The 27009-nt window shown below is 44.6% G+C and overlaps 1 protein-coding gene across 6 annotated transcripts in view; it reads left to right on the forward strand.

The window, feature by feature from the left end:
• Window positions 1-1005: 1005 nt before the first annotated feature.
• ANAPC5 (anaphase promoting complex subunit 5) overlaps window positions 1006-27009 on the forward strand; it is a 46351-nt gene continuing 20347 nt past the window's right edge. Inside the window, exons 1-11 of one of the 6 annotated variants that reach the window (XM_010368324.1) lie at window positions 1006-1334; window positions 6232-6311; window positions 7112-7221; window positions 8088-8280; window positions 12965-13031; window positions 16427-16528; window positions 18098-18288; window positions 22425-22506; window positions 23188-23277; window positions 25363-25544; window positions 26644-26779. In XM_010368324.1, coding sequence (XP_010366626.1) covers window positions 1128-1334; window positions 6232-6311; window positions 7112-7221; window positions 8088-8280; window positions 12965-13031; window positions 16427-16528; window positions 18098-18288; window positions 22425-22506; window positions 23188-23277; window positions 25363-25544; window positions 26644-26779 — 1440 coding nt within the window. In that variant the 5' untranslated portion in view covers window positions 1006-1127. Of the gene's footprint in view, window positions 1335-3008; window positions 3137-6231; window positions 6312-7111; window positions 7222-7256; window positions 7554-7688; window positions 7960-8087; window positions 8281-12964; window positions 13032-16426; window positions 16529-18097; window positions 18289-22424; window positions 22507-23187; window positions 23278-25362; window positions 25545-26643; window positions 26780-27009 lie in introns of those variants that run through there. The other 5 variants (XM_010368326.2, XM_030939008.1, XM_030939007.1 and 2 more) reach the window with 5 other exon arrangements.

Below are 27009 nucleotides of genomic sequence, written 5' to 3' on the forward strand. Positions count from 1 at the left end.
TCACCATAGGGAGATGATATTGTTTATCTTCTATTTCACGTAAGGATTCATGACCACTGGCAACCTGATCTGGCTGTCTGCAAAGGACATTTGTTGTGAAACGCTGAAGAAAAATCTCATGTTCCTATCTTTAAAAAGACAGAGTTAAATGAAACTCCTAAACATTTGAGTTTAAAAGTAACATAATGAATTAAATACATACTTTAACGGTGCAAATTTTTTTTTTTTTTTTTTTTTTTTTTTTTGAGGCGGAGTCTCGCTCTGTCGCCCGGACTGGAGTGCAGTGGCCAGATCTCAGCTCACTGCAAGCTCCGCCTCCCGGGTTTATGCCATTCTCCTGCCTCAGCCTCCCGAGTAGCTGGGACTACAGGCGCCCGCCACCTCGCCCAGCTAGTTTTTGTATTTTTAGTAGAGACGGGGTTTCACCGTGTTAGCCAGGATGGTCTCGATCTCCTGACCTCGTGATCCGCCCGTCTCGGCCTCCCAAAGTGCTGGGATTACAGGCTTGAGCCACCGCGCCCGGCCTAACGGTGCAAATTTAATTTCCTTACTTTTAAACAATCATTTAAACATTGAATTTGAACTATTTTCAAATTACATGAACAAGCTAGGCGCACTGCCTGTAGTCCCAGCAGCTCGGGGGGGTGAGGCGGCAGGATCGCTCGAGCCCAGGTTTGCAAGGGTGCAGTACTTCTTTGATGGCGCCTATGAATAACCACTGCCCTCCAGCCTTGGAAACACAGCGAGATATCGTCTCAACAAAAACAACAAAACCACATGGGGAGCTCCTCAGTCCCTTCGGTCCCGACCCCAAGCATCGACTTTGCCTTCCATCCCATCCCTGTCCACGTCGCCTGGGAACCTGCTCCCACTCGGCGAGAGTTTCTGTAGGGAATCAGTCTTTGGGTGCAACTCGCTCCGCACTCTTGTACATTCTGATTGGTTGTGGCCATCCCATGTGCTCTGACCGACTGCTCTGATTGGTTAACAACATGCCGCGAGCCCGCGGCTGCCTGTTTCCTGGGATACTGTGGGGGCGGGCGGAGATGTAGACCCGGTAGTGTTGTGCCCTGTGGTGAAAACTGGCGGCAGCGCGCCGCGAACCCGGGACTTAGTCTCGGGCCGCCATGGCCAGCGTCCACGAGAGCCTCTACTTCAATCCCATGATGACCAATGGGGTGGTGCACGCCAATGTGTTCGGGATCAAGGACTGGGTGACGCCGTACAAGATCGCTGTGCTGGTGCTGCTGAACGAGATGAGCCGCACAGGCGAGGGCGCCGTCAGCCTCATGGAGCGGCGGAGGCTCAACCAGCTGCTCCTACCCCTGCTGCAGGTGAGAGGCGACCGCTGGCTCCTGTTCGTGCAGCAAACTTTTACTGAGCATCTGCTCTCTGCGGAACCCTGGGCTTGAAGACACGTGTGTCCATCAGATACTCACCCTGCCTGGAGGAACGTGAAGAAATAAAGATAGCTACTACCGCTAGCTAACGCGTACTGAGCGTTTACGGTGGGCCAGGCGCTTTGCATGCATTTATTTTTTTTGCAAGTTCATGTCTGGCTCCAGGATTTATTAGCTGAGAGTTAGAGTCTCAGATCCTGTGTCTTCTGTAAAATGGAGCGGTGGAGACACAGGGATAAGTCATACAGGCTCCCTGTCCTAGAGGACCGTAATAAATAGTAAAAATGCCATAAAACCGGGCCGGGCGCGGTGGCTCACGCCTGTAATCCCAGCACTTTGGGAGGGCCAGGCGGGTGGATCACGAGGTTAGGAGTTCAGAGACCAGCCTGACCAACGTAGTGAAACCCCGTCTCTACTAAAAACACAATAAATTACCCGGATGTGGTGGCGGGAACGTGTAATCTCAGCTACTCAGGAGGCTGAGGCAGCAGAGATTGCTAGAACCGGGTGGGGGGGGGGGGGGCCGCAGGTTACAGTGAGCCGAGATCGCGCCACTGCACTCCAGCTTGGGCGACAGTGCAAGACTCGTTTCAGGAAAAAAAAAAAAAAAAAAGGCGTAAAGCCAAGGACGAACATTGATTGAATACTTAACTGTGTGCTAAGCACTTCGCTTAAAATTTGTTTTAAATTATTATTATTTTTTGAGACAGGGTCTCGCTTTGTCGCCCAGGCTGGAGTGCAGTAGTGTGATCTCGGCTCACTGCAGCCTTGACCTCTCAGGCTCAAGTGATCCTCCCACCTCAGCCTCCCAAGTAGCTGGGAGTACAGGAGCTGGCCACCACGCCCAGCTAACTTTTAAAATATTTTTTTGTAGAGACAGGGTTTTGCCATATTATCCAGGCTGGTCTTGAACTTCTGGACTCAAGCGATCCTCCTGCCTGGTCTCCCAGAGTATTGGGATTACAGGTGTGAGCCACTGCGCCCGGTTGTCATGTGTTATTTCATTTTGCAGATACAGGTCTAGCTCAGATACTTAAGTTCCTTGATTCATTTGGGTCTCAGTCTTCTGTCTGTAAAATGGGAACAATAGCAGAAACTGTTATTATATGTAGTAAATGCTCAGTGTTACTAGTATTTTCATTTTAGTGTGTTCACATAGGGCGTATACCTTCCCGTATAGCAGTTGTGGCTTTTCGATTTATATTCATGGTTACGTGATTGATGGCCTTCGCCCCCGTTAGACGGTAACCTCCACGAGCGCAGTACTTAGTTCTATTTTTGTTTAGCAGTACATTCCCGAAGCCTCCTGGAAAGTCTGAGTAGTTTTTTGTAAAAGTAATGAAATGCGATAGAGGTGGATGAGTGCACTCCCCTTTTTTTTTTTTTTTTTTTTTTTTTTGAGACGGAGTCTTGCTCTGTCGCCCAGGCTGGAGCGCAGTGGTGTGATCTTGGCTCACTGAAAGCTACGCCTCCCGAGTTCACGGCATTCCCCTGCCTCAGCCTCCGGAGTAGCTGGGACTACAGGCTCCCGCCACCACGCCCGGCTAATTTTTTTGTATTTTTAGTAGAGACGGAGTTGCACCTGTGTTAGCCAGGATGGTCTCAATCTCTGGACCTCGTGATCTGACCGCCGCGGCCTCCCAAAGCGCTGGAATTACAGGCATGAGCCACTGCGCCCGGCCCGAGGATTTCTTACACAAAGTGTGAAGCTGTGCCTTGATGGATAAGCATTCTCTGTTGAGTAATACTGATGGCAGAAACAGATCTGGGTTCCTGGGCCTCCATATTATGGGATCTTAAGAGATAAACCTAATAAAATTAGTATCTAGAGTTGCATTTCTATTCCTTAGTATAGTTTAAAAGGATTTAAAAAAAAAATATCACTTGTATTTGTGGGTGAGGGGAATGGGAGGAGGGGAGAACTGAGGACGCCACGGTTAACAGACTTACCCAGTTAAATAAAAGGGGTGTCTTTATAACTTACAGCTCCTAGGCCGGGCGCGGTGGCTCACGCCTGTAATCCCAGCACTTTGGGAGGCCGAGACGGGCGGATCACGAGGTCAGGAGATCGAGACCATCCTGGCTAACACGGTGAAACCCCGTCTCTACTAAAAAAAATACAAAAAACTAGCCGGGCGAGGTGGCGGGCGCCTGTAGTCCCGGCTACTCGGGAGGCTGAGGCAGGAGAATGGCGTAAACCCGGGAGGCGGAGCTTGCAGTGAGCTGAGATCTGGCCACAGGGCTCCAGCCCGGGCGACAGAGCGAGACTCCATCTCAAAAAAAAAAAAAAAAAAAAAAAAACTTATAGCCCCCAGGGCTAGCCACGCTTACTATTCTTATAAATGCATTTCCCTCCATTGTTAAAGCTAGAATACTAAAATTTTGGTAAATAAAAGGCTGGGTGCGATGGCTCACACCTGTAATCCCAGCACTTTGGGAGGCTGAGGTGGGCGGATCACTTGAAGTCAGGGGTTCGAGACCAGCCTGGCCAACATGGTGAAACCCCATCTCTACTAAAAATACAAAAAAATTGTCTGGGCATTGTGGTGTGCACCTGTAGTCCCAGCTACTCGGGAGGCTGAGGCAGGAGAATCATTTGAACCCAGGAGGCAGAGGTTGCAGTGAGCCGAGATGATATCACTGCACTCCAACCTGGGCATCCGTCTCCAAAAAAAAAAGAAAAAAACAGTGATTCTGGTCTCCTACCTCTCACCTTCCTGCTCATGCTGTTTTTTGCTGTTTGGAATTCTCCTTTCTGGTTTTTAAACTGGCTAACTACTATACAGTTATTTAATTTTTTATTTTTAAATTTTTTTTTAAGTAATTAATTTTTTTTTTTTCATTGAGATGGAGTCTCGCTCCGTCACCCAGGCTGGAGTGCAGTGGCACGATCTCGGCTCACTGCAAGCTCCGCCTCCCAGGTTCATGCCATTCTCCCGCCTCAGCTTCCTGAGTAGCTGGGACTACAGGTGCCCACCATGACGCCCTGCTAATTTTTTGTGTTTTTTAGTAGAGACGGGGTTTCACCATGTTAGCCAGGATGGTCTCGATCTCCTGACCTCGTGATCCGCCCGCCTTGGCCTCCCAAAGTGCTGGGATTACAGGCTTGAGCCACGGCGCCTGGCCTGTTTTTTTAAATTTTTTTTAGAGTGGTGAGATCTCACTCCCTCAGTCATCTGGGCTGGAGTGCCATGGCGTGATCATAGCTTACCATAGCCTCCACTTCCCGGGCTCAAGCTGTCCTCCTAACTCAGTCTCCTAAGTAGCTGGGACTACAGGCACCTGCCACCATGCCTGGCTAATTTTTAAATTTTAGTAGAGATGAGGTCTCCCTATGTAGCTCAGGCTAGTCCTGAACTCCTGGGCTCAAGGGATCCACCTGCCTCAGCTTTCCGAAGTGCTGAGATTATAGGCATGAGCCACCACACCTGGCCCCCTGCTGTATAGTTTTAATCAAAATGTATGTAGAGTTCATGTAATAGCATTCCAACCAGACCTCAACTCCTTTACTAACTGTTTGACTTCTTAAATTAGTTAATTTTTGGCTGGGTGCCTAGACTTTGGGAGGCCGAGGTAGGAGGATCACTTGAGCCTAGGAGTTCAAGAGCAGTCTGGGCATGGAGTTTCACCATGTTGGCCAGGCTGGTCTTGAACTCCTGACCTCTAGTAATCTGCCTACTTCAGCCTCCCAAGGCGCTGGTATTATAGGCGTGAGCCACTGCACCAGGCCCTCAATGGTCTTTTTAATGGCTGCATTATATTTCACAGTAAGAAAAGCAACATAATTCAACTCTGTATTATAAATTAAGTCTCTATTGGACTTACAGGCTCTTCAGTTTTTCTTCATTTCAAACAATGCATGCCAAAATCCCCCCCCAGAAGTGCAGTTGCTGGGTTATCCGCATCTAAAGTTGGCATGTATGCGGTCACCTTATTCTCTGAAAAAGATTCTGTATTTAGTTTTAAATCTCAGCTAGACTGTAATCTTCTTTTAGCTGAGGTTGCATACTCTTGTTCCTCATGGTACTCTTTTTTTTTTTTTGGAGACGGAGTCTTGCTCTGTTGCCCAGGCTGGAGTGCAGTGGCATGATCTTGGCTCACTACAACTTCTTTCTCCTAGGTTCAAGCCATTCTCCTGCCTAAGCCTCCCGAGTAGTAGCTGGGACTACAGGTGTGTACCACCATACCTGGCTAATTTTTGTGTTTTTAGTAGAGATGGGGTTTTGCCATGTTGTCCAGGCTGGTCTTGAACTCCTGACCTCAGGTGATCCACCCACTTTGGCCTCCCAAAATGTTGAGATTATAGGTGTGAGTCACTGCACCTGGCCTCTCGTGGTACTCTTTATAGACTTCAGTGCATAGTATGTCTGCCTACGTTACAAGGTTTGGGAGAAGATCAAATGAGATTATGTTTGTGAAAAATAGTATTTGTATAGTGTTTTCCAGTTTACAAAGCACTTCGTATTATCTTATTTAATCTTTGCCAAAAACAAGGGAGATATTGTTATCTCCATTTTGTTGATGAAGGAAACTAGGACTCAGAGGTCACAGTTTCTCCATGATTACAAAATTAAGAAGGAAGGAACAGTGGATCCTCAGACTATAAATCCTGTTTTTTTTCTATTTTAGACCATTCCACTGACTAGACAAAAGTGGTATGCAAATGTGAAGTATTACTTTAGTGTTTTAGGTACATAGAAAAATCCTTATTTGCATATTTGGAGTGATTATTAAAGCAGAGGGGTTGATAAATGAATTTATGTTTGCAATTCTTTATCAGTCTCCAGCTCTTTAAAATGTATCCATACCTCCCTATCTCCCCTTTACACAGGGCCCAGATATTACACTGTCAAAACTTTACAAGTTAATTGAAGAATCTTGTCCACAACTGGCAAACTCAGTGCAGATCAGGTAAACTTCATTTTCTTCTTTATATATGAAAAGGTGTCAAGGTAGACGAAAATCACAAAAGGGTATGTGGTAGTTGATTCTTTTAAAAAGATACCTTTATTATTCTAGGTTGTTTTCCCGAGAACCTTTACTTAGTTTTTTTTTTTGTTGTTGAAAAATGGATCGCTTTGTTTTTGGGGGGGACAGGGTTTCACTCTGTTGCCCAGGCTGGAGTACAGTGGCACAATCAGGGCTCACCGCAGCCTGGACTTGCTGACCTCAGGTGATCTTCCCACCTCATACTCCCGAGTAGCTGGGACTACAAGCATACACCACCAAACCTGGCTAATTTTTTGTAGTTTTAGTAGAGATGGGGTTTTGCTGTGTTGCCTAGGCTGGTCTTGAACTCCTGGGCTTAGGCAATCCGTCCGCATCTACCTCGCAAAGTGCTGGGATTGCAAGTGTGAGCCACCACACCTGGCTGAAAAATTGATAACATTAAACATACTGTTTTATAGCTTTTTTCTCCAAATTTTATTATTCTTTACCCATCTTATTCTTTTCAGTCACTGCAGATAATTGCATTTTTACTGGTTGATGTGATAGTTTGACAAATTTTATGATCAAGAAAGCAACAATGATACTTTTCCTAAATATGGGAGTAACATTTTGAATCATGAAGTTTGTTTTATGAGCCACCATGTTATACAAATCTCTGCATTGCCTGTAAACTACATTATTCGAGATAATTGAGGACTATGAAACGAGAGAAGTTGTTCAAAGGGCCTTTCTAAAATATGCACCTCGATTTTCTCATTCAGAATCAAACTGATGGCTGAAGGCGAGTTGAAGGATATGGAACAATTTTTTGATGACCTTTCAGATTCTTTCTCTGGAACTGAGCCAGAGGTTCACAAAACAAGTGTAGTAGGTATGAAACTCTTCTAAGAAGAGCAGAGAGTATTTTCATTGAAGTGAGCAGCTTTCTAAGTCATGTCTGTCATTGCTCTGCTATATCTGTGAACAGACACAGTGGGGATGTTGGAGGTGTTGCAGTTTGTATTTATTGCCTTGCTGTTTTGATCTATATTTAAATCATTAACTGTGGAAAAGCACCTTCTGTTTTGTCTACAATAGTAAGAGTCAGAGCCTGGTCCTGGGGTTTTTGGGGGTTCCCAGCTCTTTCTCTCACAGTCTTCTGGATCACTTGCCTGCATGGTCCATCTGTGAGTGAGGGTCACCAGCCCAGACTTACGAAGAGAGGTAAGTAAAAATACATTATTGATACAGTATGCAAAGTGAGGGCATACATGGTGTTTCTTTGATGCTTTTCTATTAGCTTTATCCCATGCTCTATCCCTCTGGCTTTTTTGCATGGTAATTTTTATGTTATTCAGCGTGAGCTGTTTCTCTGTCTCTTCCTATGTGCCAGGCTCTGGACGTGTAAGATAGACATGGAATTTCCTCTTATGGAGATTAGCTCTGGTTGGGGGAGCCAGTTGGTAAAAGCAAACACATAAATATCATTTCAGATAATGTAACAGCCATGAAGAAAGTAAAATGGAAGCCTTCAGGTGGAGGTGGGGTGGGTAGATTGAGCCCTGTATACGAAGAAACCAGCTTTGTAAAGGACTGGGGAAGAACATTCCAGGAGGAGGGAATGGCAACTGCAAGTGTCTCTTTCTTATTCTTCTGAAGGAAGAATTGCAGCAAACAGTTGTTGCCGTTGTGGAGGTGCCATTGTGTAGCCTGGATGTCAGTTAATGCTTTCCCCTTGTCTCTGGTCTTATTTTGCAGGTTTGTTTCTGCGTCACATGATCTTGGCCTACAGTAAGCTTTCTTTCAGCCAAGTGTTTAAACTGTACACTGCCCTTCAGCAGTACTTCCAGAATGGTGAGAAAAAGACAGTGGAGGATGCTGATATGGAACTGACCAGTAGAGATGAGGGTGAAAGAAAAATGGAAAAAGAAGAACTTGATGTATCTGTAAGGTAATTTGGCTTTTTCTGACAGGGATCCTTTTCCTGTGAAATAGTGTAATTTTAAGTGCAGTAAGTCCTTGTTCATTTAGAGTTCATGTGCTGCCTTATGCTCTTTTTACCCCTCCAGATCTGGGAAGTTAACTGATACAGGCTGCACCAGTGGGTCCCTTGCCCTCTGACTTGTGATTGGCCAATGGGAGTCACTGGCAGGAAATCCCAAGGGCCAGGGAGAATAAGGTGGAGTGTGGATTCATTGGCTCCCTTCCTTGGGGGTCCTAGGGAGCTGGCTGTAGGGTCACAGCTTCTGTCAGGTTGCCCTTTCTGCACTCCTTCAGGGGGTTCGGTCACTAGGAGCAAGTGTTTGTCGGCCCCAGGTGAAAGGTTCCCACTGTTATCAGTGCCGGGGACTATGTTGTCTCTTATGACTTCTCTGTCCTTTCCCCTACTTTTGTAAAGTGATCTTTTGTTAAACTCTTCTCAGACTACTCAATTCGAACGTGTTCTTTGCTTTCTGCTGGGTCCCTGACTGGTATTGTTCGTTAAATCAGAGTGAAGTAACAATTGATTAATTCAGTGAAAATTTACTGAATGCCTTCTAAGGTCTAGTCTCTAAGGAAGCTGTTGTAAGGAAGTTACTCACCTAGTTGGCCAAGCCCAAAATCCAGTAGTGTCCTTGATTCCTCCGTGCCCTTCACCCCAGTCCCTCAGCAGATCCGGTCAGTCCTTCCTCCTTGCTATGTTTGGAACTTGTTCACTTATCTCATGGCCACTGCTACCCCTGGAGTCTAAGCACCAAACCTCTACCAAATCTACTCACCAAATCTGCACTAGCTTCAGTTTTCTTCTTGACTTAACTCCTGTCTCCCTACATCTGTTCTTCAGGCAGCATCCAGGGAATCCCCTAAGAATATTAATCAAATCCCAGCACTTTTCTGCCCAAACTCTTTGGAACTTAGAGAGGAGTCTGAGCTTACCATGGCTTCAGTGCCTGTATAACCCGGCCCCATGATCTTCCCTGACCTCTTTCTCTTTACTTTCCTCTTCCCTCTCAGCATCGTGACTGCTCTGGCTCTCCTTCAGTTTCCTGACTACTCCAGTTTCTGCCTCAGGTTGCCTGGAATGCTCTTCCGTGGCTTTTCACCTCATGTGCTCCCTTTCACCGTTCAGATCTCAGCTCAGGTTTCCTCAGACAGGCCTCCCTGACCACGAGGTAGCCCCTATCCCAAATACTTTCTTTTTCTTTCTTTTTTTTTTTTTGAGTTTGAGTCTCGCTGTCGCCCAGCCTGGAGTGCAGTGGCATGCTATTGACTCACTGCAACCTCCACCTCCTGGGTTCAAGCGATTCTCCTACCTCCGCCTCCCATGTAGCTGGGATTACAGGTGCCTGCCACCATACCTGCTAATATTTTTGTATTTTTAGTAGAGATGCGGTTTCACCGTGTTGGCCAGGCTGGTCTCAAACTCCTGACCTCAGGCAATCCACTCGCCTCGGCCTCCCAAAATGCTGGGATTACAGGCGTGAGCCACTGCACTCGGCCCCAAATACTTTCTATTTCTTTATTCCTCCATACCCCCCATCACTAAGTAACCTTCTTAAGCTTGCTTGCTTATCTGTTTCCCCTGCCTCTTCACCCCTTGAGAACTGAGACCCTTCTCTGTCTCGTTTCATCACATTTCCCCAGTGCTTAATAGAGTGCCTGACTCATAGAATGTGTTCTGTACCTGAATGTTGGATGAATCAATAAGTCCATCACCCATACTGGTAACTGGCCCGGTAACACACTTTGTATTAACTGTCCTTTCTTTTGCTGTTTTTTTTTTTTGTTTTTTTTTTTTTTTTTTTTTTTTTTTTGTGAGGCGGAGTCTCGCTCTGTCGCCCGGTCTGGAGTGCAGTGGCCCGATCTCAGCTCACTGCAAGCTCCGCCTCCCGGGTTTGCGCCATTCTCCCGCCTCAGCCTCCCGAGTAGCTGGGACTACAGGCGCCCGCCACCTCGCCCGGCTAGTTTTTGTATTTTTAGTAGAGACGGGGTTTCACTGTGTTAGCCAGGATGGTCTCGATCTCCTGACCTCGTGATCTGCCCGTCTCGGCCTCCCAAAGTGCTGGGATTACAGGCTTGAGCCACCGCGCCCGGCCTCTTTTGCTGTTTTACTTCGCCTTCCCCAACTACTATTATCTGGGATTGCTTCCAAATAAACTACTTGTACTTGCAGGCAAAAAGATATGTATTTCATATTCCCTGGTGTCAAAGAGCCTGTGGTCTGGTGAGGAAGGCTGACAAGTAAACAGATACAGTGTCCAGAGCTCTGAGAGAAGTAAGCCCCACCTGCCCTAAGGAGGTGGTCAGGGGATCTTATCATTTACTGGGAGCTTATCATTTACTGCATTGTAGGCTGTTAGGCTACTGTAATCCCCAGGATGGCAGGGGGTGACATGGTTTATAAATGGGGAATGCTTATCGCACTTTCTATGAGTAGCTTTTGTACTGTTACATGATTTGTTCAGCACATATTGGGAGCAAGAGGATAATAGTACCATTAACTGCTCCCCAAAACTCATTTCCTGACAAATGCTTCTTGTCTGGTGGAAAGAAAACATAGTGTGGGGTTAAGAGTCTGGCTCTGCAGTCAGACCCACAGGTTTGCCTGCTGCTCCTCTGCCTTTGGTCTGTGAGACCTTGGGCAAGTTACTCACCCTTTCTGTGCTTTGAGCTCTTTATCTGCAAAATGGGGCTCATACCACTTCCCCAGAGGGTTCCAGAATTAAATGATAAATTCATATAAAGTTTTCAGAACTATACCTAGAAATGTTAGCTGTTATTATTCTCTACTTTCTTTTAGTTAGTTCTCCTCAGAAATGCTTATAGGCTACAGTATAATCCTTTTTTTAGCTACTTTATATGCTTAAAGTAGCAAAGTATCACTTCTGCAGAAATGTTAAAATTCAGACTTTTCTTATTTGGGTTGGTTTTCTCTTAAATTAACTTGATTTATTTAGGTCTAACTCCATCTTTTTGTTTTTAGCTTATTCCAAGAAGTCATTTATGTATAATCTAATATATTTACTGTAAAGGTACATGGTTTCAGAAAATTGTGCATATTTAGTAAACTGAATTTCATCATGAAAATTGAAGAAACGTATTCTTTTTTTTTTTTTTTTTTTGAGACGGAGTCTCACTGTCGCCCAGGCTGGAGTGCAGTGGCGCTAACTCAGCTCACTGCAAGCTCCGCCTCCCGGGTTCATGCCATTCTCCTGCCTCAGCCTCCCGAGTAGCTGGGACTGCAGGCGCCCGCCACCATGCTCAGCTAATTTTTTGTATTTTTAATAGAGACGGGGTTTCACCATGTTAGCCAGGATGGTCTTGATCTCCTGACCTCGTGATCCACCCATTGTGGCCTCCCAAAGTGCTGAGATTACAGGTGTGAGCCACCGCGCCCAGCCTGAAATGTATTCTTTAAATTTAAATCTAACTAATGATTATAATTCTTTGTCTAAAAAGAAATTACTTTGTTAGAGAACCTTTTTATTTTATAGGATGTTCTTTTTTTTTTTTTTTTTTTTGAGGCGGAGTCTCGCTCTGTTGCCCGGACTGGAGTGCAGTGGCCAGATCTCAGCTCGCTGCAAGCTCCGCCTCCCGGGTTTACGCCATTCTCCTGCCTCAGCCTCCCGAGTAGCTGGGACTACAGGCGCCCGCCACCTCGCCCGGCTAGTTTTTGTATTTTTAGTAGAGACGGGGTTTCACCGTGTTAGCCAGGATGGTCTCGATCTCCTGACCTCGTGATCCGCCCGTCTCGGCCTCCCAAAGTGCTGGGATTACAGGCTTGAGCCACCGCGCCCGGCCAGGATGTTCTTACATATATTTTTTAATTCTTTTTTAAAGGAAAATTTCAATTTTTTAAATTTTTGTGATCTTTTCTTTTTTTTTTTCTTCTTCTTCTTTTTTTTTTTTGAGATGGAGTCTTGCTCTGCCGCCAGGCTAGAGTGCAGTGGTGTGATCTCGGCTCACTGCAACCTCCGCCTCCCAGGTTCAAACGATTCTCCTGCCTCAGCCTTCTGAGTAGCTGGGACTACAAGCACACACCACCATGCCTGGCTAATTTTTTGTATTTTAGTAGAGATGGGATTTCACCGTGTTGGTCAGGATTGTCTTGATCTCTTGACCTTGTGATTCACCTGCCTTGGCCTCCCAAAGTGCTGGATTACAGGTGTGAGCCACCGCGCTTGGCCTACTCTATGTTTCCTTCTAAGAGTTTTAAATTTTTTTAATTTAAAAATGTACTATTTATTTTTTATTACTAGCAGGTGGAAGGAAGATCTTCTAAGAGTTTTATAGTTTTTGGCCTCACATTGAGGTCTTTGAGTCCTTGTGAGTTAATTTTTGTTTATGGTATTAGATAAGGACTCACCATCATTCTTTTGCAGTTTTCCCAGCATCACTGGTTGGAAAGGCTGTCCTTTCCCTATCAAATGGTCTTGTCGCTGTTGCCAAAAACCATTTGACCGTGCATGCCAGGGCTTCTTTCTGGGTTCACTGCATTGATCTCAACGTCACTTTTTAAGTTTTTCTTTCCTAGTTCTGAGGAGAGAATTAAATTTTTTGAACTCTTTTGATACAGAATCCATTTGATTTTATAAATGTTATCATTTTCACTTATGTGTAATTCTTTACTATTTTTGTTTTTTTATTTTTTCCAGAGAAGAGGAGGTATCTTGCAGTGGGCCTCTGTCCCAAAAACAAGCAGAATTTTTTCTTTCTCAACAGGTATGTGAATTCTGTAATTTATCACGAACTTCTGTTTTAGTCCTGTGATGTGTGTCATGGCATAGGCCCGTTATGTGCATAGGTTTGTTAGTGAATCTGTGTCAGCCTTTACTCTTGGTCCCCTCTGCCTCACTAACGAAGCACTTGTAACTCTGTGCCCCTTCCTATTTTGTGTGTGATTTTATTTTTCTATTAAAGTTATAATCAAGGTTCATTTAGTAATGGTATATGACTAACAGCCTAAAACCCTGTGGTTTAAAAGACTTGCTTCCCTTCTCTCAACATTTTATTATAGACATTTGCAAACATAAAGAGAGCCTGAAAAGCAGTGTATGGTAATTACCCATACCTATTACCTCGATTCTACAATTAATATTTCTGTTTTATTTATTTATTTTACTTTTAATTTATGTTTTTGAGACGGAGTCTCGCTCTGTCGCCCAGGCTGGAGTGCAGTGGTGCGATCTCCACTCACTGCAAGCTCTGCCTCCTGGGTTCACGCCGTTCTCCTGCTTCAGCCTCCCAAGTAGCTGGGACTACAGGCGCTTGCCACTGCGCCCGGCTAATTTTTGTATTTTTAGTAGAGACGGGGTTTCACCGTGTTAGCCAGGATGGTCTCGATCTCCTGACCTCGTGATCCGCCGGTCTCGGCCTCCCAAAGTGCTGGGATTACAGGTGTAAGCCACCACGCCCGGCCTTTATTATTTTTTTGAGACGGAGTCTCGCTCTGTCGCCCAGGCTGGAGTGCAGTCGCGTGATCTCAGCTCACTGCAAGCTTTGTCTCCCGGGTTCACGCCATTCTCCTGCCTCAGCCTCCTGAGTAGCTGGGACTACAGGTGCCCGCCACTGTGCCAGGCTAATTTTTTTTGTATTTTTAGTAGAGACGGGGTTTCACTGTGGTCTCAATCTCCTGATGGGGCTTTCACCATGTTGGTCAGGTTGGTCTCGAACTCCTGACCTCAAATGATCCGTCTGCCTTGGCCTCCCAAATTGCTGGGATTACAGGCGTGAGTCGCCACGGCCATCCTGTTTGCCTGTTAATTATGCTAAAACAAGTCCTGACATGGAGATGCTTTCAATTTTTATTCTGAAAATCAAATTATCTTCTCCTACATGTTTTCTTCCACAGCATTTTTCCCCCCCAGATGGAGTGTTGTTCTTGTGGCCCAGGCTGGAGTGCAGTGCTGTGATCTCGGCTCTATTAAAACACAAAAATTAGCTGGTGTGGTGGCATGTGCCTGTAGTCCCAGCTACTTCGGAGGCTGAAGCAGAAGAATCACTTGAACCCATGAGGCGGAGGTTGCGGTGAGCCAAGATTTCGCCACTGCACTTCAGCCTGGGCAACAGAGCGAGACTCCTTCTGAAAAGGAAATTAAATTAAAATTAAAAAAATTAAAAGGCAAACAGCAAAGGTGTTCTTGGGCTCCAATACTTTGGGAAAAAGCATTTACAATAAATGTGACAGTGGCCGGGCGCGGTGGCTCAAGCCTGTAATCCCAGCACTTTGGGAGGCCGAGATGGGCGGATCATGAGGTCAAGAGATCGAGACCATCCTGGCTAACACGGTGAAACCCCGTCTCTACTAAAAAATACAAAAAACTAGCCGGGCGAGGTGGCGGGCGCCTGTAGTCCCAGCTACTCGGGAGGCTGAGGCAGGAGAATGGCGTGAGCCCGGGAGGTGGAGCTTGCAGTGAGCTGAGATCCGGCCACTGCACTCCAGCCTGGGCGACAGAGCGAGACTCCGTCTCAAAAGAAAAAAAAAGAAATCATATTTGATGATGAGACAAAGTTTACAATATAAAATGAAAAGAACAGGAAATAAAGTTACAGATCATATTCTGATTTTGTTAAAAATATAATGTGTGTGTATACATTATATAAATTTAGAATACACCCTGTATTGTAAACATACGGTGAGTTTGTTAAAAATATAATGTGTATACATATAATATATGTTTACAATACAGGGTGTATTGTAAATTTATATAACGTGTATACACACATTTTTAACAAAATCAGAATATGATATGTAACATATATATACACACACATACACACAAGGACTCGATAATATACATTAAAGTATTAGTAGTATTATTTCTTGGTAGTGGGATTGCAGAAGATTTTTGTTTTCTTCTGTAGGTTTTCTATATTTTTGGAATAATTTTTCCCCCTACTACACCTACATAATAATTCTTTTTTTTTTTGAGACTGAGTCTTGCCCTGTCACCCAGGCTGGAGTGCAGTGGCACGATCTCGGCTCACTGCAACCTCTGCCTCTCGGGTTCAAGTGATTCTCCTGCCTCAGCCTCCCGAGTAGCTGGGATTACAGTTGCGTGCCACCACACCCAGCTAATTTTTTGTATCTTTAGTAGAGACAGAGTTTCACTGTGTTGGCCAGGCTGGTCTCCAACTCCTGACCTCATGATCTGCCCACCTTGGCCTCCCAAAGTGCTGGGATTACAAGTGTGAGCCACCACACCTGGCCAATAATTTTCTATAATGATATAAATTAACAATGGAATTAGAAATTATTTTTACTTAAAAAAAAATTTTTTTTAAGAAATTATTTTTAAATAGAGATGAGGTCTCAGTATATTGCCCAGGTTGTTCTTGAACTCCTGGGCTCAAGCAATACTCCTGCCTCAGCCTCTGCCTCCCAAAGTTTTGGGATTATAGGCATCAGCCACCATACTTTGCCCTTAGAGATTACTTTACTTATAGAAAAACTCATCTAGGTAAAATTGGAGTCAAGTGTCTATAACCCAGTTAAATGTAAACATTTAATTTGTAGCTAACTTTCTACATATGTTATATAATTGTTGCTGATACCATCCATATGAAACAAATAAGTAGGGCTGGGGCAAGGCACCTGGCTCCTATAAGGCCCCATACGGGCACTGGAAAAGAAGCAAACACGCTACTTGCCTGGAAGGAGCTTACAATCTGGGGTGGGATTAGATTGGCAATTTTACTATAGTTTGATAGTGCTACAGGAAGGGCAAGTGCAGAGGGCTTATGGGAACATGGAGGGGCTTTTAGGATCTCACTTCATCTAGAAGGTGACAGAAGCAGGTGGCCTGGAGGATGAGCTAGGCATGGGCGTGGGTTTGCTCAGCCTTGGGTAGTATATGGCTGGCGAGTGATGGGTGGGAGGCTTGGTGTTTCTGGAAGAGGAAAGTGTTTTCGTATATGGTCAAGAGGAGAGCACATGGCAGGGTCCACCTTCAGTGTACCTAGAGTGAGGGAAGGTCAGCCAAGGCTGGCTAGATGAGGAGCCAGAGCCTGAAGGGACCCCTGTAGGAAAGAAAATAATCAGGTGATGCTAGTTAGTATATCTTTTCATATGTTTATTGACCCTTTCTTTCTACTGAGTTATCATTTTTAAATTTCAGGCTTCTTTGCTAAAGAATGATGAGACTAAGGCCCTCACTCCAGCCTCCTTGCAGAAGGAGTTAAACAATTTGTTGAAATTTAATCCTGATTTTGCTGAAGCGGTGAGTCTTTCCCAGAATTTGTTGCTGTGTTAGAAAGGAATGACAAGGCTACTTTTTTGTTTGTTTTTGGAAACGGAGTCTTACTCTGTTGCCAGGCTGGAGTGCAGTGGCATGATCTTGACTCACTGCAACCTCCGACTCCCTGGTTCAAGCGATTCTCCTGCCTCAGCCTCCTGAGTAGCTGGGATCACAGGCACGTGCCATCACGCCCAGCTAATATTTGTATTTTTAGTAGAGACAGGGTTTCACCATGTTGGCCAGGATGGTCTTGATCTCCTGACCTCATGATCTGCCCGCCTCGGCCTCCCAAAGTGTTGGGATTACAGGCGTGAGCCACTGCACTCGGCCAAGGCTACTTTTTATATTGAGTAGCTTTGCAAATGAGGATCAGCCCATCGGCCCAGGTTCTTGAAGGAAATCATGTTCTTGGCAGGCAAACAAGTCGGTATAGGTCGCAAAGCTCCTTCTTCCCTCCCTGGGCCATAGGCAATTTCTTCAAACTCTTGATGTTCCCTTTCAGTCATCATCTCCCTGATGTTGTAAAGTTTAGACTGGAGATAACATACTAGACTGATGCAAAAAACTTTGTTTGTTTGTTTTTTTTGGAGACTGAGTTTCGCTCTTGTCGCCTATGCTGGAATGCAGTGGTGCGATCTTGGCTTATTGCAACCTCCGCCTTCCAGGTTCTAAGTGATTCTCCTGCCTCAGCCTCCCGAGTAGCTGGGATTACAGGCACCTGCCACCATGCCTGGCTCGTTTTTTGTATTTTTAGAAGAGATGGGGTTTCACCATGTTGGCCAGGCTGGTCTCGAACTCCTGACCTCAAGTGATCCACCCTCCTCAGCCTCCCAAAGTGCTGGGATTATAGGTGTGAGTCATTGCGCCCAGCCCAAATGACAGTTTTGAGGCTGAAAAGCTCTTTTCCTTTTTCTTCTTTTGTCAGTGTTTATTTTTAAAGTTCTAATAATTCCATTCCTTAATGGATTTTTTACTTGGAAAATTTTCTTAAATAGTATTTGGATTTTCCATCTGACTTTGTGTGTAGAAATATATCTATTTTGCTTCCTAGTAACTGAGATCTACCTGTTAGGAAAGTTTCAGTGACTCAAAAAAAAAAAAAAGTAGAAAATAATTAACTTAGTAAACTAGTAAATCTCAGTGTGTTTTAACTTGTACATTAATAAAACTTAATTTTATAATTTGTATATGAATTCAGGTTTTAGGATCTTTAATTCTGAACTCTAAGTTTTCCTCAATATTTGAACTAGGTAAGGCCCAGTATTCTCATCTATCACTCGTGTGACCAGTGACATAGTGGCGTATATTTGAGATAAAACTGACACAAATACTAATGGAACTCCCATTTTTAATTTGTGGACTCCCTCTAGGGGGAATGTGTCTTGAAGCTGTTTTATTCTGCCTCTAGGGAGAAGATTAAGCTAAACTATGACCATCTTATTAGAAGGGTATGGTATACACTAGGGTTTGTAGCCGGTAGAACTCTCTGCAGTTGTCTTACACAAGATGTATTTACAGCATTTAAAATACATTGATTATTTCTTGTTTTAGCATTATCTCAGCTACTTAAACAACCTCCGTGTCCAAGATGTTTTCAGTTCAACACACAGTCTCCTTCATTATTTTGATCGTCTGATTCTTACTGGAGCTGAAAGCAAAAGTAATGGGGAAGAGGGCTATGGCCGGAGCTTGAGATACGCCGCTTTGAATCTTGCTGCCCTGCACTGCCGCTTCGGTCACTAGTAAGTTTATAGACTTTCGTCCTTGCGCAAATTGAAGAAACTGATAATAATAAAAGATCTGCTATTTAGCCATGTGCGGTGGCTCACACCTGTAATCCCAGCACTTTGGGAGGCCAAGGTGGGTGGATCACGTGAGGTCAGGAGTTCAAGACCAGCCTGGCCAACATGGTGAAATGCCATCTCTACTAAAAATACAAAAATTAGCCAGGCATGGTGGCAGGCACCTGTAGTCCCAGCTACTCAGGAGGCTGAGGTAGGAGAATGGCTTGAACTCGGAAGGCGAAGGTTGCAGTGAGCCGAGAGCGAGAGCACGCCATTGTACTCTAGCCTGGGCAACAGTGAAATTCCGTCTCAAAAAAAAGAAAGATTTGCTATTTTGTGGAGAAAAGAAAAGGGAAAAGAAATGGAAGAAATGAATTCTGAAATGTTAATTGTGATGCGTTTTTTAAAAATGTATTTTTTAAAAAGAAGAAAAGAAAGAAACTCATCAACCTGGACTAGTCAGTAACTTCCATAGAGGGAACCTTTTTTGCACTGGAATAAAGTTAATGAAAACCTTCTGCCTGAATAGTCTGCCCCCTAGTGTCACTATTTAACATTGCCATCTTAGTGCCTGGCCTCTTTCGTTACTTCTAAGAACAACAGGCCGTTCAGTGGAAAGGAAATTAGGTCATCAGGCCAGAGAGTCCCTAAAGGAGTTTTTGGAGGTAAAAATGGGGATGCAGAAGCTATTTTTAGTATTTCAAAAAGTCAGAAGGCAGTTGTGCCTTTACTGGATGACAGACTACATAGGCTTACTAAAAGTCACGTTTGCTTTCAGATAGAATTCAGGCCGCTCAGTCAGGTGACACTGGTTTATACTGTTGCCTCGATATGCCTGTGTTTTTAATGAATAGAAATAGGAAAATTGGTCAATTTTTTTTTAGTAAATAGAATTAAGTAGATAAACAACTTTCAAAACATGGAGGCTATCTTGGAAATAATAAAATCATGTAAATAATGGCAAAAGGTGGAAAATTACTAATTCAAAGATCCCTTTGCCCCCCACCTGCCCTGTGGCTTTTTACCAGTTGAGAGAAGTGTGGTGTTTGCTATAGGCATCCTTGAATACAGACTATAGCGTGTATTAATGGGAGCATAGTGTCCACAGTTCAATAATGGAGACTTCTATCCCTTTCTCTGTGTGTCAGGCAGCACCTAGGGAATTCTTTTTATTTCTGGTTGTCAGGTTTTTGTTTTTCTTTTTAAGAGACAAGGTCTCACTCAGTCACCCAGGCTGGAGTGCAGTAGTGTGATCATAGCTAACTGTAACCTGAAACTCCTAGGCTCAAGCAAGCAATCCATTTCAGCCTCCTAGCTATGATTACAGCAGGCATGCACTACAATACCCAGCTAATTTTTTTTTTTTTTTTTTTTTTGAGATGGAGTCTCGCTGTGTCACCCAGGCTGGAGTGCAGTGGCCGGATCTCAGCTCACTGCAAGCTTCGCCTCCCAGGTTTATACCATTCTCCTGCCTCAGCCTCCCAAGTAGCTGGGACTACAGGTGCCCGCCACCACGCCCAGCTAGTTTTTTGTATTTTTTAGTAGAGACGGGGTTTCACCATGTTAGCCAGGATGGTCTCGATCTCCTGACCTCGTGATCCACCCGTCTCAGCCTCCCAAAGTGCTGGGATTACAGGCTTGAGCCACTGTGCCCGGCCTTAATTTTTTTTTTAATTATATTTCATAGAGATAGGATCTTGCTATGTTGCCCAGACTGGTCTCAAACTCCTGGCTTCAAGCAATCCTCCCACCTTGGCCTTCCAAAGTGCTGGGATTACAAGCATGAACCACTGGGCCCACCCAGTTGTCAGGTTTTAAAACGGACACAGACAAGCTGAAGCTTGTGTAGGGAACAGTCTCAGGGTGTTGAGACATTCAAAGCCATATCATATAAGTAATGTGGGAGGGATGTGATTTGTTTAGCCTGGAGAAAAATGACGTATCCAAGCATGTGTTGGACATCTTTATGTAGTAAAAGGTCATGTGAAAAGAGCTTAGATTGATCAAGGGTATGGCTACGGGAGAAGATTGAGAGCTGGTAAATAAGTGTAAGTTAAAGGACAAAATATTTCTGCTCATTATAAGGAAACAGTTTACCCTTATTGAACCCTCTGAGGAAGGCATCAGTGGGTGCAGCGGCCTAGACCAAAGACGTTATTAAGGGTATTCAAACATCAGATTGATGGTTGTGCCCAAAAATGTTTAAGGCGCCAAAAAACTCCATGATTTTTGCGACATTCCATGATATCTTGTAATAACCAACTGCAGCCTCGCCACCTGGATTCAAGTAATTCTCCTGTCTCAGCCTCCCAAGTAGCTGGGACTACACGCGCGTGCCACCACGCCTGGCTAATTTTTATATTTTTAGTAGAGATGGGGTTTCACAATATTGGTCAGGATGGTCTCAAACTCCTGACCTCAGGTGATCCACCTGCCTCAGCCTCCCAAAGTGCTGGGATTATAGGCGTGAGCCACTGCGCCTAGCCACAAATAATATTTTGATGAACAGAATTTCTTCTTTTTATTTTTAAAAATACAGAGATGAGGTTTCGCTATGTTGCCCAGGTTGTTCTTGAATGCCTGGTCTCAAGTGATCCTCCCACCTTGGCCTCCCAAGGTGCTGGGATTACAGGCATGAGCTACTGCACCCATCTCAGAATTTGTCTGTTTACAGTATTATCAATGGGTAGACAGCTAATTGCACAGAATATAAACAAGGAAAGGTAGATTTTTATTAATGTGTGCATTTTCCTTAATTCCTGATTTATTCAGGCCCAGCCTTCTTTGTTTCTGGTCCTGGATCTATGGGCCTGTGTAAATCTTTGTCACTTAGCTAAAAGGATTTCTTGAAAATCCTTGTAGTTATTTATTGAGCATTTACTGTGTACTAGGCACTATTATAGGTCCTAGGGATACAGCAGTGAAAAAGAAAAAGAAAAAAAACACTCTGTTATAGAGCTTATATCGGGGAGGTAGGGAATAAACAATGCTAAGCATAGTTGTAATATCTCAGGTAGTGATAGGCCAGGATAAGAGGTTAGAAAGTGATGGCGAAGTGCTCTTGTTTGCTCTTGTTTTCCTGAGTAACACTCTTACTCCAGATACATGCATAGATCACTCACTCCTTCAATTTGTAAATCTCTGTTTAAATATAAAGGTAGCAGATCAGCCCTCCTTGATCTCTGCCAACTTAATATTTGAACAGAGATTTAAAGGAAAAAAATATTACAGAAGTGGGAATCCTCAAAATACTTTCTAAAACTAGCTTTGGGCTGGGCACCATAGCTCATGCCTATAATCCCAGCACTTTGGGAGGCCAAAGAAGGAGGATCGCTTGAGGCCAGGAATTGGAGACCAGCCTGGGGAACACAGTGAGACTTTATCTCTTTAAAAAAATTAGCTGAACATGGTGGTGTGAGCCTGTAATCCCAGTCACTTGGGAGGCTGAGGCGGGAGGATCGCCTGAGGCCAGGAGTTTACCAGCCTGGGGAGCATAGTGAGACTCTTTATCTATTTAAATAAAAATTAGCCCACCAGGCATGGTGGTGAGTGCCTTAGTCCCAGCTACTCGGGAGGCTGAGGTCCATCGCCTGAGCCCAGGAATTCAAGGCTGTAGTGAGCTAGGATTGTGCTACTGTACTCCAACCTGGGTGACAGGGAGAACCTGTCTCTAAAAAACAAACAAAAAAGTGATTTTGAAAAAATGATAAAAGTAACAAATGCACATAGTAAGAAAAAAGTTCAAATAATGTAGGAGGGAATGCCATGAAAAGTAAAATATTATGTCCTCTCCTTGCCCTTCCCCTCAGCAGTGCACCTTTAAAATAAACATCTTAGGAGCAGAGATAAAAGTCTTTGCTTTATGCCCTTTTCATAGAAATTCCCCTTAGAAGAGACATGTCCTATATGTCCACTGTCAGTGTTTTCTGCTGGTGGGGTTGGGGCACGCCTCTGAGAGAATAAGCCCAGAAATAGTTACAGCTTCCAACCCAGAGACCTGCACTTGGATGACTGTGTACAGATGACTTCCTGCTGTGGTTGTTTATGCATGTTTGTGATTATTAATGGGATATTAATGTTTAGTCTGTCATTAGTCAACAGGCAGAGCTCGCCCTGCAGGAGGCAATTAGGATTGCCCAGGAGTCCAACGATCACGTGTGTCTCCAGCATTGTTTGGTGAGGCCGTCCTCTGGTCTTGGGAGTTTTGTTCACGGGTTGAGTTGGCCTTCACAAGGCCCCATTTGAATTGGGTTGTTTTGCAGTTGGAGCAGAGATCTTCAGCAGTAAAAGGAAACAAGTTAGGTGGTCATGGGAATTCAGAAAGGGCAACCTAGCTTTACTTATCTTTCTTAATTTATGACATCTGTTTTGCTTTTGGCATATATCTGGCCTACAAAGTTTAATGCAACTTGCCATGAAAGAAGAGAAAAAACCTTTATCGCATTTAGGCCTGGCATTAACAAAAGATGTATGCTACACTTAGTAACTGGGTGAGATGTAGTCCTGTAATAGCAAAATCACCAAGCACAAGTGGAACACAGAAGCTACTTGACAAGCACCTGAGAATCTTATTTCTCAATTAAAGGCCATCTAGGAGCGTCATGATTTTTTTCTGAAACACCTGCCACTCAATGGCTGGCAGGTGAAGCAGAACAATGACTCGTTTATTTCAGCCTGGCTTTAATGGTGTTAATATGTTTGACAGGTCTCATTGAGATTCTTGATATTTCTTGAAAGAATATCTGAGAGGATTCATTTGGTTCCTTTTAAATTCCTTCTTAGGACCACATTGATATTTCACTAGAACATCAGCCCGTTGCCATTGTTATGATGTATTTTGATGATTTCTCTTGCCAGAGCTGGCTTTATGTGCTGGGGCAGAAGAGATCCGATAGCTATGTTCTGCTGGAGCATTCTGTGAAGAAAGCAGTACATTTTGGGTTACCGGTAAGGCTCCTCTTTCTGTGCTGTGAGATTGTTTCCATAAATGGTCGAGCCTTTGTCTCTTTTTCTGCCCACCTCCGTCATTAACCAGCGATAGATTTAGAATGGGTTTCAAAGTGTGGTTTTATTCTTGGCAGTTTCATATGACTTTAATTATTAATCAGACCACTAAATTCTGTGTGGTAGGTTTTTCTCTGTTCCCTGTATCCTAATAACATCTGTGGAAATTCCCTTTACCAACTTGATAAGAGATCATTGTTTAGTTTATTGAGCAACATTAATTTTAGTTCATAGTCACTTAGAAAAATTTTAGCAAAGGCTTCTTTTTAAACCAGGGATTGGTGAGCTTTCCAGCCCTTAGGCCAAATCTGGCTTTCTGCCTACTTAGGGGGCTTCAGGCTGAGTGGATTTTACAATTTTAAGTGATTGGGGAAAAAATGAACAACAGAGAAGAAATGTGTGACAGAAACCAAATGTGGCCTGAAAAATCGAAATTATTTACTCTCTGGCCCTTTATAGAACAAGTTTGCTGATCCTTGTTTTAAACAATAAACAAAGCCAGGAACCAATAAACCTGACAGGCAGATTTGTCCTTTCTCGTTTTGAGTGATAGGGAAGGCCGTGAATTATAATCCTCAATGACATACACAGAGGGACATTGAAAAGACTTATCTGGCCAGGCGCAGTGGCTCACACCTGTAATCCCGGCACTTTGGGAGGCTGAGGTGGGTGGATCACCTGAGGTCAGGAGTTCGAGACCAGCCTGGCCAACATGGTGAAACCCCCATCTCTACTAAAAACACAAAATCAGCCAGGTGTGGTGAAACATGCCTGTGATCCCAGCTACTTAAGAGGCTGAGGCAGGAGAATCGCTTGAACCTGGGAGGCGGAGGTTGCAGTGAGCCGAGATTGCGCCATTGCACTCCAGCCTGGACAACAAGAATGAAATTCCATCTCAAAAAAAAAGGAAGCACAAGCTTGGAGAACCTTATTCTCACTCAGAAACACCTATTGAAAACTAGACCATAGGCAGTGGGACTGCTTAAGCATTCTGTCTTATGAAGTTTGTGACAGACTTTGGTAAAATAGAAAGTAATTATGTGTAGTAATTTAAGGTATACACTTTAAAATCTGGGCCTGGCGCAGTGGCTCACGCCTGTAATCCCAGCACTTTGGGAGGCCAAGGCGGGTGGATCATGAGGTCAGGAGTTTGAGACCAGCCTGACCAGTATGGTAAAAGCTCGTCTCGACTAAAAATACAAAAATTAGCCGGGCGTGGTGGCGGGCGCCTGTAGTCCCAGCTAGTCAGGAGGCTGAGGCAGAAGAATTGCTTGAACCAGGGAGGCGGAGGTTGCAGTGAGCCAAGATTGCGGTACTGTACTCCAGCCTGGGTGACAGAGCAAGACTCCATCTCAAAAAAAATCCAAAAACCAAAAAACAAATCTGTAGCTTGTCCTTTGATTCACACCTGGGAAAGAAACTTATACATACAGAATTGATTATAATGACAAAAGTGGCTCCTTGAACTAAGCGTAGGCTTAACTACAATTTTTGCCATGAATTTAAGCTGGCATTTTTTAGCTGAGCTTTCATCCTTGAAGATGACACCAAAAGTTAATGACAAGATAATTTTGTTGCTCATGATAGGCATCCTTTTTTGATCTCCTATTACATATGTGCGCAGCACTGTTTGACATCTATTATTTCATTGTAATCCTTACGATAATTCTTTATGATAGGTTTGATGCCCATTTTACAGATGAGGAAGCTGAGGCTTAGCTAAGAAGCTAAGTGACTGGCCCTAAGTCACACAGTAAGTAGCAGAGGCAGTGTTTAAGTCCAGGTCCTTCTAATGCTAAAGCCCTGCTGGCTCTTTCCCGTGTACCCTCTGCCTCTCTCCCAGACCCAGTTTTTCAGGAACACATCTCGTATGGATCAGGGTTAAGGCCAGGTTATAGGTACTTTCCTTTTAAATAGTGCTGTCACTGTGCATGTGCTGAAATGTGAAATCCACCACATTTCTGAAGAGCAAAACAAATTCTGTCATGTAATCTCTATCTTGGGTCGTGGGTATATCTGTCCCCTTAGTACCTCGCCTCCCTGGGAATACAGTCCCTTGTTCAACAGAGAGCTTTCGCTGGGAAGACGGCAAACAAGCTGATGGATGCCCTAAAGGACTCCGACCTCCTGCACTGGAAACACAGCCTGTCAGAGCTCATCGATATCAGCATCGCACAGAAAACGGCCATCTGGAGGCTGTATGGCCGCAGGTAGGTCTCCCAAGGCCCTGGGGGTGTAAATCCTTTAGAGAGAAGCAGGAGTTAGCAAACTGGTTCTGTGAAAGGCCGTACATACAAGATTTACCCGCCTTGGGCAGACGTTGTTCCTGCAGGGGATTAGACAAAATAAATGTTTTATAGTCTAAAACATTTTGTATTTTGCACAGACTGAAAAGTTTTTTCCCATGCATGTTCCTTCTTACTCCTCCCACCCACTCTGTGAGGTAACGGGTGGGTGATCTCCATGCTGGGACAGTAAACCAAGGTTCACACATCTGATTTACCCGAGATCGCAAACGCAGTTAACAAGTGACAGAGAAAGGACTCAAACCCATGTCATCTGACTCCAAGCACCGGGCTCCTCTGCTCTGTGACAGGAACCTTTCTTCCTGTTCATAGGAGGCATGATCCATGGTTGCTCTAGTTGAGTGTCACCTGAATCCCAAAGCTATTATGTAAAGAAAGTTGCTTTTCTGTTAACTGAGGTGTTTTCTGTGGAATATTTTCAGCTTCTTGCGTACTTTCCCATTTAGCCACTTTTAGCCTGGAAGTAAACTTTGTTGCGGGATTTTAATCCTGAAGTTCTGTTGCGACCTCACCCCTCACTTAGACAGTCTGTTTCTAGGAATTCAGTAATGAAAGGAAGTGCCTTTTTTTACCCGTCTTGTTTTTGTATTTCAGATAATTTTTTGGCACGGTGTGCTCTGAAACAGCTGCAGACACTGGCCACTGCTTACATTGCCAGAGCAGCCTGTGCCAGGATGGCATCGGGTCTGAATTCACCCGTGAAAACTAATTAACATACTATGACTGCAGGGACCATGGGGTGGGGGCGGGGGGATCTGGGAGCACGCACTCCCAGCTGTGCCCTAACCACTACGTGTCTCCTCGCGCTGCACATCCAGGATGCTTTTCTGCTTTTCTTACCCTGAGGGCAGGGTTGCTGGCACTGGGAGGCAGCTGCTCCCAAGAAAGCCAGAGTCTGTGAGGTGTTTGACTTTACACCTCCACTCAAGATAGCTGACGGGCATGGCCAAAGGGCAGCCAGGTCTGCTGCTGAAAGGAAATCCTGTTCCCTCTCCCCACCCAGCACCATGGCCCTGCAACAGGCCCAGATGTTGCTGAGCATGAACAGCCTGGAGGCGGTGAATGCGGGCGTGCAGCAGAACAACACAGAGTCCTTTGCTGTCGCACTCTGCCACCTCGCAGAGCTACACGCGGAGCAGGTAGGCAGGTGGCCGGGCCCGTGTGCTTCTGGGGCAATGGAGGCTCTACCATTTCTCTCCTCTAGTGCTTGAGGAAAGCACTGGACACGTCTTGGACAGGTCTGCTCAACGGTGTGGCTGAAAGAGTGAAACCCCACCAGTGGAAGGGGACCAAGTATGGAGTCTGCAAAGTTGGTTGAATTTGGGGTCTTTTTTTGGCATCAGTGAAGGGAATTCTAAGAGGTCAGCCA

Source organism: Rhinopithecus roxellana, chromosome 10 (assembly GCF_007565055.1).
Source record: "Rhinopithecus roxellana isolate Shanxi Qingling chromosome 10, ASM756505v1, whole genome shotgun sequence".
Classification (NCBI taxonomy): Eukaryota; Metazoa; Chordata; class Mammalia; order Primates; family Cercopithecidae; genus Rhinopithecus; species Rhinopithecus roxellana.